The 16,989-nt window shown below is 33.6% G+C and overlaps 1 protein-coding gene across 1 annotated transcript in view; it reads right to left on the reverse strand.

The window, feature by feature from the left end:
• The window catches only part of LOC113503486 (serine/arginine repetitive matrix protein 2-like), a 54,895-nt gene extending 43,871 nt beyond the window's left edge, over positions 1-11,024 (reverse strand). Inside the window, exon 1 of the mRNA XM_026885488.1 lies at positions 10,957-11,024. Within this exon, the coding sequence (XP_026741289.1) occupies positions 10,957-10,959 (3 nt within the window). The 5' untranslated portion in view covers positions 10,960-11,024. The remainder of the gene's footprint in view (positions 1-10,956) is intronic.
• Positions 11,025-16,989: the final 5,965 nt, after the last annotated feature.

Raw genomic sequence — 16,989 nt, forward strand, 5'->3', positions numbered from 1 at the left:
AGCTACATATCTATGTCGAATCCTATAATTATTAATATTGGTGTGCAATAAAGAATATTCTATTCAATTCTATTTTGGGGATTAGTTGAATATGATATTGCTGAGTCTACGCCGTAATTTGGTTTGCTTCTCATTATTTAATAAACATAATCTGTAAAACATTCCCTTTTACAACTCTTGTATAATAATATTCAGCCTACATAACTCCGCATCAAAAGCTCTACATTACCATCGTAAACCAAATTAATCCTTGTCAAAAATTAACGCAGCGCTTACTAAAACATTTCACCTAAACCCAATGCTAAGGATTATGATTAATTTCTGTGATTTATTATCTAAGTACCTACGTGACCCGTTTACGTTCATTTGTATAAAATTAAATGTCAATTTCGGCTTCCAAATATAGGACTTTAGGTAAGCAAAGGACAATCTGATAACGACCTTATTGTTCTGAAAAGTTTAGGCAGAAAAGCAGCTTAATACTATTACACAGTCAAAGAACAAATATGAAAACAGTAAGTCCTCAGAGAATGTTAGATTGTTGCACAAAAACATCGCGCCAACAAAGAACCCGGGTGTTTAAGCACTCTTTGACGTACCACGCCATCACGAACAGATGCGTCTGTGGTACTCGCTCTTTGACAATGTTTTTTGATGACGCCACTCAAGTATCTTATGTCATATCCACGGATATAACACAAAACTCATTTCAGCAAAACGTTGTTTTAACTTTAGAAGTGTTTGTGCTTTGTTTTTGATACACAAACAATAACCGCTGATGTTTAGATTGTTCTATTCAAATTGAATTGTCGTCGTAATTTGGAACGCCAGAAAAATATCTTTGTTTTATTAATTACTTGAGTAATGTTATAAAACAGATGTATTTTAATGTAGCGATGTAAGTCAAACAATAAATAAGCTAAATATAGTTTTGAATTTTGATATTTGGAACCATATTTTTTCGAATAAATAGACCATTTGCTGTCTGCGCATCTGTTTTATAGGTGTGATACAAACATCAAATTTTAATACACTATTTATATTATTTATCGATAACAGAAAACTCATTTCTAACAAATTATTCATCAAAATTACTGAAATAAATGAGAACAGTGTTATTAAATTGTGAAATAAAAACTTAAAGTAAAATTATTTGAAATTAATATTTGAATATCGAACAAATTCTAAACGAGAATAGAGATGATTAAAAAAGATAAATATATCATACTAGGTACCGCGCGACGTAACAGTTCCTTGCACGTAATATCAGGAATACAAACATAAGCTGTTCAGCCGAATGAAGTTTCCTCGTTGCATCTGTTCCGCCTTGTAACAGTTGAGCTCCTGACTGAGTTACCTACATAATAGGTTACTTGCTAATTGAGTCTGTCTAGACGGTACTCAACTGTTAATCGTATTACATCTGACTGCCGGTCCTAGTGTTGTTTTCATTAAGGCAATAATTTCAAGTTTTGTGCTGTTTAGCTGCTAGATTAGGTAGAATTTTGAAGTAAAATTTCAGGAGGCAAGATTTCGTTAAAATGTCGTAATTTTAACAGTTTTTAAAAAGAAATTTGTGCTGTCAATACAATTATGTATATAGTTCGTGAGTGTATTGTCAAAATCATTTTTTATTAGTAAAAAACAGACATATATACCATAGCACACCATGCACTCAAAACAGTTTTAAAAAAAGGTTGAATTTCGACTTCAAATGAAAAACACGAGACCCGTAGTCGGCTTTTTGCATGTAACCCGATTTCTGTATTTTCCGACTACAAAGTTCTAACAACCAAAACATCGAACCAGAGGCTGTAGTTAAGCCCTGTGTTAGAAAATAACAGTGCCTAGTAGTAATACTAGCTAGTATCTATTTTGTTCTAAAATATAGAGAATCCCGAAAATAACAGTGTTGGGTAGGTTACTATTTCGTAACGAAAATTAAATCAACGTTATTTTGCGTTTGAATTTAAATTTAATAGTAATTTGATTTATGGCAGTACTTTGTTAGACCAAAATAATTCAACTCTGAAAAAGCAAATGTTCGAAATTTAGTATCATTTTTTTTTTCTGATACGGGGCAAAATATTTTTTATGCTTCTGTTTAGATGACCGCGTAGCTTATTGCTTTCTTTTTTGGGTTTTCGCTAACAAGAACAACCCCTCTTAACTTGTCCACACCAAAAGTCCTTATAAAACAAACTTTATGTATATTAAAGAAATCAGGTTCATAATTTTTATAACAATACAACTCCAAACACACATCTAAAACTCCCTAAAATTTGATAGGAACGATTATTAATAAAGTTTCTAAAACTCTTGGAAACGCGTATACCTAACCGCCACTAAAACTACTAAGCTTCTACATCAAAAACCTACTTTATCACCTTGTAATAAGGACGCTATTAATTGTTACTAAATGGTTGCCTGTACGAGTTCAACTCGTCGTCAAATTATTCGAGTGAATGATTTTGTTAGTGCTAATAAAATGTTTGAGTGGACTCAAGTGTCGTTGAGTTTGGCATAGGGAGGAAACGGTAAGAGTAAACGTGAAATGATTATTTTGTACCTATGTTTATGACTAGACTGTTACTATGAAGTAAACAACTATCCTACTTAAGTTTATGGCACGAAATTTTAATATATTTAGGTATGTCATTTAACACTCAAATGCTAGTTCCGAGTCTGGGTGATTTTTGCATGAGACTTAATATTTGTTAAACCAAGGCAAGGCACAAGGCTTACTATCCTTGCCTTTAATTCCTTACAAGACCGATGTAAAGTTTTGTTACAACAATCTACCATAGAACCGCAGATAATTCACTACAATAACATCCATTGCTTTCAATAAACTATGTCTAAATTCCTATTCTACCCACCCTAACGAAAACACACGGTTTACCCATTCACAAGTTTCACAAAAAGTAGAGTCTTATAGTCGTATGAGTTTTATACTAGAACAGTAGAAGTAACTATTACTTGTCGCGAACGACAAGTTCGTTCATGAGTATTAAATCTCTAATTTACATCATCTACTTTTGACTGTTCCATAGGTAAAATGTTCACTAAACACCGTCCCGTCAAAGCGTCTCTACAAACGAAATAATTAGAGCGATCCCGCCGCTGTTGTCTTCATTTACGGAAGGTCATGTCCGGAATGGCTTACCTTTGTCTAGTTTTTGTCATCAACCTACTTGCTACAGTTTACCTAAACATTAATTTAAGGCTGTAGGCAAGTTTTCAGGTAGACTTGAAGTAAAAAAGACTATTATAGTTACGACGGATGATTACTTCATAGTTCTTCTATTGCTTTCAAAATGTTAATCACTTTGTATGCCAAATAAAGAATTAACACTTAAGGACAGCTATTAAAAGTCAATAATGACATAGGTACTTAGTAGTATGATTATGGTAAAAATTTTTGGTTGTTAATAATAACTGTCTGTGATTGCTATAAATATCTTCAATTAATTTATTTGCCAAATGAGTAAAACCAATTCAAAACTGCTCAAAATCAATCTAGACGAAACAACACAGACTCTAGAACCAAATAATCAATCGATTTCAATTACCTCGCACTATGTATTAAGATCTGCCGACTCGATTAAACGAGCAGGGCCGGATTAGGTGTGAAAAATACCATTTTCAATTAACACTTGCTTGTAACACAGGGCCGACATAGACGGGAATTGGTGAAATTGCCCAGCACACGGTGGCGACACGATCACTAAATTGCTGGGAAACAGTTTTCACGGAAAATATATTTTATTTTCGTGTTGTAATCCTCGTTCCGTGTTAACTAGTGCAGACACTTCCTTTTTGGTACATAGCGTTGAGTCGGCTTAATTTTGTAACTTTTTGTTTTGTTCGGTGGTTGTTTTTTGCGGATTAATGTTTTTCGGTCAACGCTGTTTGTGAAATTTTAATGTTGTTAGTAAATAATTTTAGTTTTTTCTTGTTTAAATGACAACATGTAATATTTTAAATACGGATGTATTGCAAATATAGATTTTGTATTGCTAATGAATGGCTCCCGTCTAAAAAAAACCAGTATCCAATGTAATACTGAATAGAAGTAGGTATAAATAAAAAAAATAATTATAAATTTGATTGACGGGCCTGTTGGTCTAGTGGTTAGTGACCCTGACTGCTATACCGGAGGTCGTGGGTTCGATTCCCGCCCAGGACAAATGTTGTGTGATGAGCATGATCATTTGTTCCGGTGTCTGGGTGTAATTTATCTATAATATGTATGTATTTAGAAATATATAAGTAAGTTTATCAGTTGTCTGGTTACCATAACACAAGCTCTGCTTAGCTTGGGATCAGATAACCGTGTGTGAGTTGTCCCATGATATTATGATATTAAATTTATACCTACCACTAAAATATATTCCAATTTTATAACCCCCAAAACTATTAAAAACCAATGAAGTTTTACGAACTATTTTACGACTCAACTTCACAGTGCAAAAAGGACATAGAAAGAGCATTATCTCCATTTGAGTTTAGTAAAAAAGCTCTCGAATCGACGTCGTCCGGGAACCGCCACGTGGAAGATTGGCTCTATGAGTACATCTGCTTTGCTACTAGGGTTGCTAACGTACGATAAAAATATCGATATGTCGATAAAAAATCATTTTTATTTTTATTACCTATAAATCTGTTTAAGTTTTGTTACTTTATGCCTTCCTTCATTTTAAGTACGTTGATAATGCTACATCTCTATAATAAACCTAGTTTTCAGACGAAATGAGACGCTGCTTATGTGACAGATCCTATCCTTAGTACAATTAAAGTCTATTTTTGCCTGATTAGGTAATTCATTGTTGTTAAAATCCTGGAGGAGGAAGTTGGACGACCGGCTAACTATCCAGCAGTGGATAGATTAAATTGAGAAGACCCCCGAAGAGCTAAAAAGCGCAGTGGGATAAACATTTTAGAACGCATAAAGCCTTGTTCAACTTTTCCTTTAAAGCAATCAACATAATAACACAAACATATTACATACATACGATTTATAGGAATTGCCTTTTATTGCAGTTCCAAAAAATATTAGCACGTTTTAACCTCGGAGCTTTTTTCGTAGAAAAACCACATGCCGTCTAACAAGGTATTAAACATTGTGTCAGTGATATCATAGTTATTTTCTGACTAAATTTCTTATAATTTGCATATTGTGTTAAATGACTAATGTCTAATGTGTTTTAGTGTTCTTAGCACCTAAACTTAGCATTCTCATTTGTTTTGGACAGCAAGAACGGCCATAAATTTTTGGTCGACTTGTTTCAATGGTTTAGATTTCTTAGTATGAATTGTTTAAATTGTAAGACGGGATGTTTTTTTCTTTTACGTTAGTTTTGAAAAACTCCTTACTACAAAACATGTTCACCAAACAATAATGGGCTACACATCCGTCGGATGTCCACTCTCGAACTAAACTGTATTCCGAAAGCTACCAGCCCTAGAGGAAGGTAGTATAATCGTTTTCCTGCATACCACTTTTGTACACGGTACTTTAAATATGGCTGGTGCAGACGCAAAAAGTTTCAATTGCTTTAACGGCCACTTGCGTATAATTGTCGCTGTAACGACACTTTACAATGGCGAAGCACGAATCTATTGTAAAAGCAAACATGCCAGTATTTATGGACTTTTACGGTACGATTAAATAAAATTGTGTATTTGAATACCTACTGTTGAAGGCATTCCTGGATAGCGTATTGATCGAGGCTTTTAGAGCTGCAGTATTGAATTCGAAAAGGTTTTATATCATGAACATACTTCTTGTTTAAAAAGAAGAACGAATAAATCTACAATACATCTTTTAACTACAGTTCTATTGAGTAATTGAGGCTTTTTCAAGTGGGGCTGCAGTCTGAATCCAAAAACAAATATATCATTAACATACTCTTTGTCCCAAATAAACGCCTAGTTTCTTCAACTAATTGTGAGCAGTTTTTATATTCATAAAAATCGCAGAAACGTAAATCGAATTATTTTCTCTAATTAGTTAATTTAAACTAAGCTTTATCTCCTATGTTTTCTAGAACTTCAAATATTTAAAAGTTGCTGTAGTTTCAACATTAAGCTTACGGAACCCTACCAGTCAACGATAATTTAGATGTGCCGCGAGGTAAATGACAAGTATTTAAAGTGTTTTAGCGTTGAAAAGTTTTATATAAGAGGTACTGAGGACACAAATTACGGGTGATAAAATGCATTACGGAGTAGTTTTATTTGTATACGGCACGTTTTAAGTCAAATATTTTGCAATTTGGAGGAAATAAGTCATTAAAGTCAACTTGTAGCGGTATTTTCATTGATGAGGTTAATGGGCCTCGTTCGTTATGACTAAAGCTTAATAAGTACTTTGTATGTATTGTAATTGCTCTTCCCTATATCGGTGTAAAATTTACTGCGTTAATCATGGCTTAAAAAGTCAACTATAAGATCGAAAATATCCATTGACAAAAATTACCAGTATAAATTTCGAGGAGTGCTTTTTTAACATATATTTTCTTATAGTTTATCTACCAAACCAAAAAAGATTCAGGAAAATTCAAACGGCTATCTGTATCACTAAAAACTTAACCAAAAACCATTCTAAAACAGAACTTCAGAAAAAAATACCCTAAATAACATTTAAATGTCTCAATAACAATACAATGGTTACGTAAGACGTCATTAAAATGCGTCGTCACGCACAAAATGCTTAGATTATTGACATAACAAACATGAAAAAAATATTCTCGGAGGATTTTCATCCGAGCCCCAATCAAGGCCAACTTGTTTGTAAGCAAACAAAATATCCCTTTCGACGGGTATACTTAGTATGGGTACAGTCGGGTACAAAGCTCTATGAACACTATATTGCTATTCTTCTTTTCGTATGTTTGATGTACCTATGGTGCCAGAGTTCTGAGCTGTGGGCTTCTGACGTGGTGTTAAAGATACCATTGGGAATTTCCCGTGAGTGATGTTTTTCTTTCACCACATTTTGGGCATATGATAATTCATTTGTGAAACACAGTAAAAAGTTAAAATTCTGGTGTGTGCCGGGATTGGAACTTACAACCTTTAGCAGTCAAACGGTTATACCAATAGACTTTCGACGCTTATATAATGTAGATGTAGAATCTTAACACCACCACCCATATCGAAGAGCGGCTTAATAATATTTTGTAGAAGTTTTTGTGCCCCTAAAAATTAACTTCATACGATTCAATAAAATAAATACCTATTAGAGACAAAGAGGTTCTATCACTCCAGAATTCTCGATATGTAACTGAAAACTAGTATTATAAATGGTCTTGAACAATTTTGTCATTTAGTACGAGTATGACATCTGCAGTCGTTGTTTTTTGTCCCTGACTGTACCTACCTATATTGCTCTCATGTTAGGCATGTGACGCACATAACCTCGTAAACTTGAGTGCCATATGTATTCAGGCCATTTAGGAAAGAGATTCTGTTAATATATACGCTCGCATATATTTTTATATATAAAAAAATATGACTATCTCTATGTAGGTACCACAGGATAAGAGTCTCGTTTAAAGAAAAACACCACAAGGATCGAGACATTTACTGAATGATATCGATTTGTATATTTTCCAGTTAAAATTTAATTAAAAGGTATTCTGTATATTATTAAAAGTATAGAAAGAAGAAGAAGAAATATAGAAAGTTTTCTGATTTAAAGGAATATTATGTCGTCACCAGCTGATAAACATAACGTTCATATTTATTTATCGCAGTTTTGTGAAGAGTTTGTTTGTTTGAACGCGCTAATCTCAGGAACTACTAGACTGGTTGGCAAAAATGGTGCAATGTTTTTTTAAAGAAGGTTAAAGTATGAACCATCAAACTATTATTAATAGGAGCAGAACAACAATTTAATGAAACATGTAACAAAAGCAGGCCAAAGTGGCGTGCACTCTAAAACCGTTGATCCGATTTTACAAATTCCTTAGGCGTATCTTAAAAAATACTATAAAACGATCTAATTGTAGGTTTTCGACAAAAATAAGCACGAATACTTGCTTATTTGTGTAAACACAAAGATCACACATAATTAGTACCCAATACATTCCTACCCAGAACAACAGTGCAAAAATATGATTGATCATAATTATTTCTCATCGACCCTTTCCCTACCTTCAATATAATCTTATAAATCAACAAAAGAAGGCTTTCTTTACTGATGTAATAAGGAATGCGTGTTTACAAGGCGCTTGCCAAAAACGTTTACTTTAGCAAATTGGTTTATGTATTACACCGAATCCAATCAATGTGGGCCAAGACGTTACGTCGTGTTTTGTTTGTATATTTTACGTGATTTTTTACCTTGTATACAAATGTAAAAAAAACGACTATTGGAATGGAGATAGACTTATAACGAAGAATAAGCTGACTATAATGAGGAATAAGCTGAATGAAAATATATTTACAACAACAATGGTTACCTATGAACCTCAATATTTTTTTTGTTCTGAAATCAACAGAAATCATGTCTCTAGTTTTCATATTTCTTCAGCCTGACAACAGACAGACGGACAGGCGGACAGGTAGTCAGACTGCGCAATAGGTGATGTGTAAAACTCAAAAGGTGTGTATCATTTTGAGTTGAAATACTAAATCAAAGTTCTAAACAGAAATATTCAAATAAAGTGTAAAAATAAAAACGTGAAAGTTCTCCAAAAGATACATTTTTTATTCCGTCCCACCAAACAGATGAAACCGCGAAACGTCTCCCGTTAAATATCGCAAACACATTTTAAATAAGCTCCTATTCATAAAATCTCATTCAGAATGTTGATTTGTCTGCGAAGCAATAATAAAAGCCTCATAAAACATCAGACGAAAATAAAAATATTTTTCACTTTAGCGTCTCTTTACTCGTATTTTTTTAATTTACCTCCTCAAAGTAAGAAGGAATAAAACAGCTTTATTCTAAAAAGAACATAAAGGCTCACATCCACTGTTAAGTGTTTTCTACCAGACGCACTCGGTAGAAAATTGATATAAACTTGTTGTGGGGCCGCCCACGTTAGCTCAGGTGACGACGACGGTGACTTATTTGTTTTATTTGCAACAGACGAAAACCACCCCAAAAACATAACCTCTAAGATCCATTTTCCAGTGTGCTGGTAAGAATAGAAGCCAGGAAAATGCACCCTGCACACGGTACGCATAAGTCTTGAGTATAAATGTTGTTCGCGAGAAAACAAGTAGTGTGAAATAGTCCGCGCGCGGAGACGGCGTACATGTTTTAAATATTTGAGTATGTTATGCTTTCGGAATATTTATTTGCTATGACGCCACTATAAATTGTACCCACTTGGCATATAAAACATGTTTAGATGGCTTAACTGACCAATTTATACGATAAATAATGAGGTTCTTGTTTTCTTTATTTCATACTTTTTTTTTCTACTGACTTCTGATTCTTATAGTATTTTCATAGCTTGTTATTTCAGACATTTTGTTTACAAAATTTAAGCCTTTCGTTCGCTGTCTGCAATGCTTAGATTCGTAGTATACCTATCAGTGCCTGCGTACATCTTGTTACTCAGATTTTTAAACTTCACCACAATTTACTTCAACTCTCGCTGTATACCTCCAAACGCAACAAGTGTAGAGCTGTCAATTTCCTCGCCTATTTTCTCCATGTGCCTCTAAACGTCCAATTTCCTACACTAGATTATAACGAGTGTCGCGCAAAATCTAGCAAATAATCCCCTCAATAATTTAACACAAACAAAGGGACATAATAGCCACCGTTGACAAATCGTTCTCATTCAATTAGTGAATGAAACCGCAGTGTTTCGCTCGATAAATTGAATTCGGAGATCAAAATTCTGTTCGCGCGAGCAAGCATGTCGGAATAACGAAGACAAATCAAAGTAGCGCTGACCTGACTCGGCTCGGACGGACACCCTTTCTAAGACAAGACGGAAACCTATTAAGTCGAGATAGTGGTATTTATCTTTTCTGTCCCCCGTCTACCTTCTGAAGTGACGTAGACACTTCGATTAAGCCTGTAAATAACGTGTTTGTAACGAAAACTGAGAGTTTTAGGAAGCAAAATTGAAAGTGGATGGAATTTTAAGTGTACAATATAGATGTACATACATATATACCATCAATAACAGCTGAGCAAATGTCGACGATTTTTACTTGACTGACGTCAGTTTTACACAGCCGTTCAGTACACGTTAAGTGTACGTTTTATTATTTTATTATTTAATGACTCATGTTTAGTACTTAAAATTCTTGAGCACTAACAATGCCCGCACGCGTTAGTCAAACACGCAAATCATTTAGCTTGCAAAATCTTTTTTTAAATACATCGCGAATTTTGTTCTACTGTACCTACATTTCATCCACATTGCTGTTCAGTCTCATTAACATGCAAATTATTCCGACTCTGCGCACGCAATGAATAAACCTTAGCCGTTTTAAACGTAAAAATATTCATTCTTTCGGTTTTATTTCTTAGTTTAGGTCTTAGGTATTAAGGTTAAAAACGAAAATCAAAAACAAATATCAGATTGAAGAGACTCGAGAGAGCCATAGTTACGTACTCATGTGTAATAATAATACCAACTTATACATGTCCCATAGCTAAGCCATACTACCGCCGCCGATCATAAGCATTGCTTCATCTATACTAATATACAAAGCTGAAGAGTTTGTTTGTTTGATTGTTTGTTTGAACGCGCTAATCTTAGGAACTACTGGTTCAAATTTAAAAAAATATTTTTCTGTTGTATAGACCATTCATCTAGAAAGGTTTTAGGCTATATACCATCACGCTGCGACTAATAGGAGCGAATATACAACGGAAAATGTGAAAAAAACAGGGCTTCAAAAATTCCTAACTTATATCTTCTAACCACGCTGACGAAGTCGCGGGCAACAGCTAGTAATATATACAAAGAATGGACTTACCATGCAAAATTATCTGTTGCTCAAACTTCATGCATAATAAGAATCTTTCTTTAGTACTATTGATCAGATTTATGCACAAGAGGAAAAATAAACAGAGTTCCGCTTATACAGACTTATCCCTCAACTTAAGCCGCGTTTTTCGGTACCGTTTTTGGCAAAGAACCCTCCAGCCACCCCTTGAGGGTCGTAAAAGGCACTAAGAGATTCAGACAAGAGGACAACATTTACCTCCTACGTGCTAATGACGACTAACGATCAACATATCTAAGCCAAGTGTGGTGGTGATTATCGTTATAATTCCCTGAAGATTAATGTGAAAATGACAATTAAATATAGTTTGGTGGAAATTGAGGAAAAGCAATTAAATGTTAAGGTATTTTTTTAAACCTAGTAATTTATATTAAGGTAAAATTAATGGACTTTCCCGGCTTATATTTACATGTCTTTGACAGTCGTTATGGGTGGTCAGAAGCTAGATAGTCTGACTAAAGGATGTCGTGTTACCCAGGCAACGCGGTTGAGAAGGTCACTAGTATTTAGCTGCGTGGGGTTAGATTGTAAGCCAAGTCCAATATAATTAGGAAAAGGCTAGGCTAATGATGAAGATTTAGGTAAACCAAAGACCTTACTAGGTTGTATCTTTCAGTTACACTAAAAAAAACTCCCTTTATCCGTCCAATAGTGAATCTATTCAACATTTGTTATACTGTAATTAAGAAAATATGAAACATGATTACAGTCACCGACAATTACAAAATACAATCCATACAATTTCGAAATTAAATATAGATTTGTGCGCCACCTTATCGTGAAAGAGAAACCCTTATAGGACCGGCGTAAGATCATTTATTTCAGCCGTGCGTGTTGCTATTGCGTGCCATTGTAAACCACCTAATATATGTAAATAGTATGGCTATTTATCGAAGTACGGCAGCTTATGTATAAACGGCGATTTTGCAGCAAACATTATATTTACGAGAGGTTATTTTTCTAGGTACACTTAATCATTGTGGTGTTATGAATTGTCATGTTAAGTTATTTTGTGTTTTTAAATTAGAATCATGGTGAATTGTGACGAAATAAGGATACGTTCAGTAAAATAATGAAGCCTTCCTGCTAATTTCATTAATTATTTGAAATATTTTAAAAATTGTTATTTTTGCAATAAAAATTCTTTAAAATTAACAACAAAGTTTATTTTTTCCTTGTTAACCACTACATGAAATACAACTAATTTCAGCAGAATCTGCCATAATAGGAAAAAATTAATATATTTTCAATCAATGACTAAGTTAGTCTTTGTCTATTCTCGGATGCCATTCAAACTGTTCTTCAACTAAAAATAAAACTCTAGGCGAACATAAATCAAGTAAAGTGCTATCAAAGTAAGAGTCATATAATTTTTATATGCGAGAGCGGGAAATAGATCTATGCCTACACACCTACCTGTTAGAAATATATAGATACGTAGGTATAAAATTATATATTATTTTTTTATGTCTGTTTATTCGATACAATATAACACCAGTATAGTATGCACAATGTGGACATTTACACGTCGCAAGTTAAGCACGATAAATAACACAATTTGCGATGCATTGCTGTCAATGACTGATCACTTATAACACCGCAGTTGTACGACTACGCAATATAATGCAGCCCGCGCGTTGTTTCTTGAATATTCTACGGTCTTTAATTTAAGAATACACCTATCACTATAAGTTACAATAGTTTGATTTAAAAACTTCTTTGACACAAAAGTGTTGACTTGTAACAGAGTATATCGGGGACTGGACTCTCATAGAGGTGTAATACAGCTGAAACATTATTGAATGCTCTAAACTTAAATCGGCTTGTGAAGAGAGATTAAACGATTTGTGTATTTATTAACAATCATGATAGAAAATTCTTTATTAATTCTATCTTGCATAGATGCACTATTTTCATTTTAACCGACTTCTTTATTGATGATCCTTGGAACAGATACATACTTAAGATATCTATCAGAAGTATTCACCACCTGTCTTTATGACATTGCGCAAGATGGGGCAAGAAACGATTACGTATATAATAATGCAACTATCTAAAACGAGACAATCAAGAAACTACTTCGATAAATTTACTTAAGTACTTAGATACTCATATGTTTCGTACAGGATAATTCAAGTAAAATTATCGAATCAGGAAAATCATTGACAATTCTTTTAATCCAGTCATCGGTGTTACACAATCAAAAATGATTATGATGGCACTGATGTAATAGAAATAATTGTCAATGAAATTATCTTTACCTAATCCTTCTTCGAACACATATTTTGGCACTAATATACCATTCATGTTTTTCCTTAGAGCGATAACAGTCAAGGTGCAATCTTATCTATATTACGTACAACATATTATACAACTATGGAAAAGTAAAAATATTATATAAATGAAATCTTTAAAAAAAAATATTTGCTGGTCTTCAAACGAAATACAAGCCAAAAAAAATGTTTTTCTGAGCGTTTGTAGGCGCTAATCATAGCAATGCCTTTGTAAGGGGCGGTTTTCATTTGTATATTGGGGTACATGTTTCATGATAAACAATTCATAAATATTTTATTAATAGCAACGAAACTTTTTTTAAAATTATAAATATACTTTTTCTCTGTTCACGTGCTACTTCTTAAACTACAATATAGTATATTAAAGTTATGTTTCCTACAGCCTATAACTGTAAGCAAAACCCAATCTCCTAAACAGATTTATGTTGTCAATAACTCACTGCATTATTAATTTAATATGGCAATCGATACCGTGTGAGACAAACATGGCCTTCATTCAGGGGTTGCGAGAAAAATCGTACGGGATGCAATACATCGCGGAGTCTCACAGCTCCAGTATCAAAAGTGATACTACATTGCCAGCAATGTAATAACACTTGCACGATTTTTTGCCTCGTCTAAGTAAGCCTTCTAGATCAAGCGATGAATCAATCAAGGTTTCAAAACCGGGCAATCGATGACAGTGTAATCTTTAGTCATAAAAAATGACTGTTTATAGAAGCATTTCCTGAGATGACTAATTTGATATCCTTTATATTTTCCCGTGCGATATTCTCATGGATTTCCTCTGTAAGGCGTAAAGAAATCACTGAGAAATCTTGCACAATGACTGAAGCCGATATTCAGCACTTTTTAAAAGGCTTTAACCTATTCATGGCAAAATAACCCGATGACTAATCCACAGTCCTACCCCAATCAAGGGTAAATATAAATACGTGATTACTTAACGGTATCTCAAATTTACATCATGACTCACACAACAAAAGTTCAAGGATACACACAAAAACTACTATAAGCAACAATAGCTGTAAATTTAGTACATTTTCTAATATTAGTCACGAGCAATTACCCCGCCTAGTAGGTGAACACGGCGAAATGCCCCAATTCCAGTATGAGTCACCAACCAACGGCCTTCGCTGTTTATAAATGATGCCTTTTATTTTGCATATTATCGATCGTTCTGGGAAACGGTTATGTTACCTCTGTTCAGTTTATTTATACTCATGTTTTTTTTTTGCCTTTATCGATATAAAATGAAGCTGAGGGTAGCTTATGTCCGAGAAAGGAGTAGAAACAAGGGAATGAGGAGTGCCGTGTTAAAAGTAAAAACTGGCTGAAAAAAACAAACTTAATTTGAAAAAAATGAAACAAAACACAATCGTATTCCATGTCAACTATTGTTGTAATGTTTAGAGACTCGTTGATACCTCCATTTATTTTCATCGCCTTTGAATCTAGGATTAAAAGTTTCTGCTGAACTGGCAACTGTTAATCACATCACACATAATAGGCTTTACAGAGCTACGTGTAGTGGATTAGGTTGACCTAGATAGGATGGTCTAGTTTGCTCCTGGCCGGGATGATTCACCATGAAAACGAATAAATATCTTTCATTCTCCTTTGAGCTTTCAACCCAAAAAAAGAACCAAAGAGATTAAATGATTTTGATTTTTCAGAGGTTCGTAAGTCCACTTTCCACTTCAGAAAGAGGATAACAACTATCTATCGAGCTTCCTCTACATGTTCTGTTAACCTTTCACTTTTCATCAGTAATTTCATAAATCGATAGTAGCCTTGGTAGTCAAGGCCTGTGAGTGAAAGTACATCATAATATTATTACCTATCGGTAAGTTATTAAGTGGTAGATCGCTTCCTGTTTAAGTGATAAACGAGGTAACACTGTTTTCCTTCTTACAGTAGAAATGGATGCAAAATTTGTAAAGTAACGCCAAATTAAATTTATTTTAAATTCAAGTGTAGATATATATGAAACACCTATTCAATAAAAACTTGAAACCAGTTTTATTACTATCTCCCCTTCAATTTATCCAGCTGATTGTCTGAAGCCTTTCATTCAAAGTTTCAAACAAAAGTACTAAATGAACGACCACTCATATTTCATTGAAACTACAGCGGAAAGGTCTGTCTAGTCTGGTAGCCATAAATAGTCAAGTTCAGCACTTCTAAAAACTAATTTAACTCATCATACTTTCTTGGTAAAGTGATTTTTAGAAGCCCTTTGATTTTGCAAGTGCCGGTAATGTTAGCAAAACAAATATTAACAGTTGAGGAATTCAGTATAAAAAACAGTAAAAATCACAATTTAGATGTTGTTGGACAATCTGGATTTCAATCTTACATTTCGTAATAAGGCCGGAAAATTTCATTCATCGAAGAAAAAAAACAAATTAAGCAATTAGCAGACGGCTAGTTCACTATATAATAATTTTTTAACTGAAGGTAAAACTAATTGTCTCTCCTTATATTTTTTCCGATAAACCATATTTCCACTTCCTTAACTGAAAAAAAACGCAAAGACATCAATAACTCTTGAGGTGAAAACAAAGAACGACGTATTTATCCTTCAACGCACGTTCTATTCCTTTGCTAACCATACATTACGCAATTGACAAAAATTCCCACGGCAATACTCATGGTTCTAAGATTTACATATAAGAATCACTGCAGAAAAATCTTCGGGTGCGTGCGTCATTACGATTCTTAGTAGCAATGGTACTTCGAAATGGTCTTTGAGCACGTAATAACACGCATGATTAATATATACCATGGTAATTTTATAACATTAGCTATGTCCGTTCTTGTTATAAATAAGTAAATAGTAAGTTGTATTAGAATGATTCAATGAGAGCTAAAGTCGAGGGAGAGAAAATGTTTGATTTTTATAATTTCAAGGATCAAAGTTGGTTTTAAAATAATAAAATTTAAAGTTTATAAATAAAATGGGTTTGTTATGATCAAGACAATGGGATTCATTTTGCAATTTCCTGCAGAGCAAAAACCATTTTCTGTTGCATAACAGAAAAACTAAAAAAATAATCATGGAATTGGGACGAAATAACAACTGATCTCTTTTTTTTAATAAAATAAAACAATTGGTTGGAAAGAGAACCTCTTTTTATGAACTTAAGTTATACATATGTAAATATTATAATAGTATCCTTATAATCAGTCAGCACTGGAACATAATCTAGTACTTTCATTCACTAATGTAGTTACCAATGTATCTTTGTCTCACTGTTATTGGATTCGGTAAATCTCTTGAGAATTAATTCAATGGACGTATATGGACTGGGACTACCATGCAATGAACATAAATACGCAGTTACATGCATGAAATACGGAAAAGCCAAAGGAATATGACTGTCAGGAATATGTTGCCCTACATTTTTGACCTAAATTCAAATAAAGAGGAAAATATTTTTTTATGAAATCATGCATGCGCTATATTACGGACAGTTTTGGCCGTGAGAGTTGAAAGTGGAAAGTAGAGATTTTTAAAAGCTAAATTTATTTTTTAATGCAACTATTAGAAAATCTTCAATGAAAAGATTATCTCATCATCTTTATCAGTTTGATGAAAACTTATCATAATGCTAGCCTCTCAATCGTAATATCAATAATGGCTTCGAGTTAAGAAAAAACAATGACTAATTTATTAAACGCATTCCAATTTTAAATACGGCTTCTG

This window comes from Trichoplusia ni, chromosome 19 (assembly GCF_003590095.1).
Source record: "Trichoplusia ni isolate ovarian cell line Hi5 chromosome 19, tn1, whole genome shotgun sequence".
NCBI lineage: Eukaryota > Metazoa > Arthropoda > Insecta > Lepidoptera > Noctuidae > Trichoplusia > Trichoplusia ni.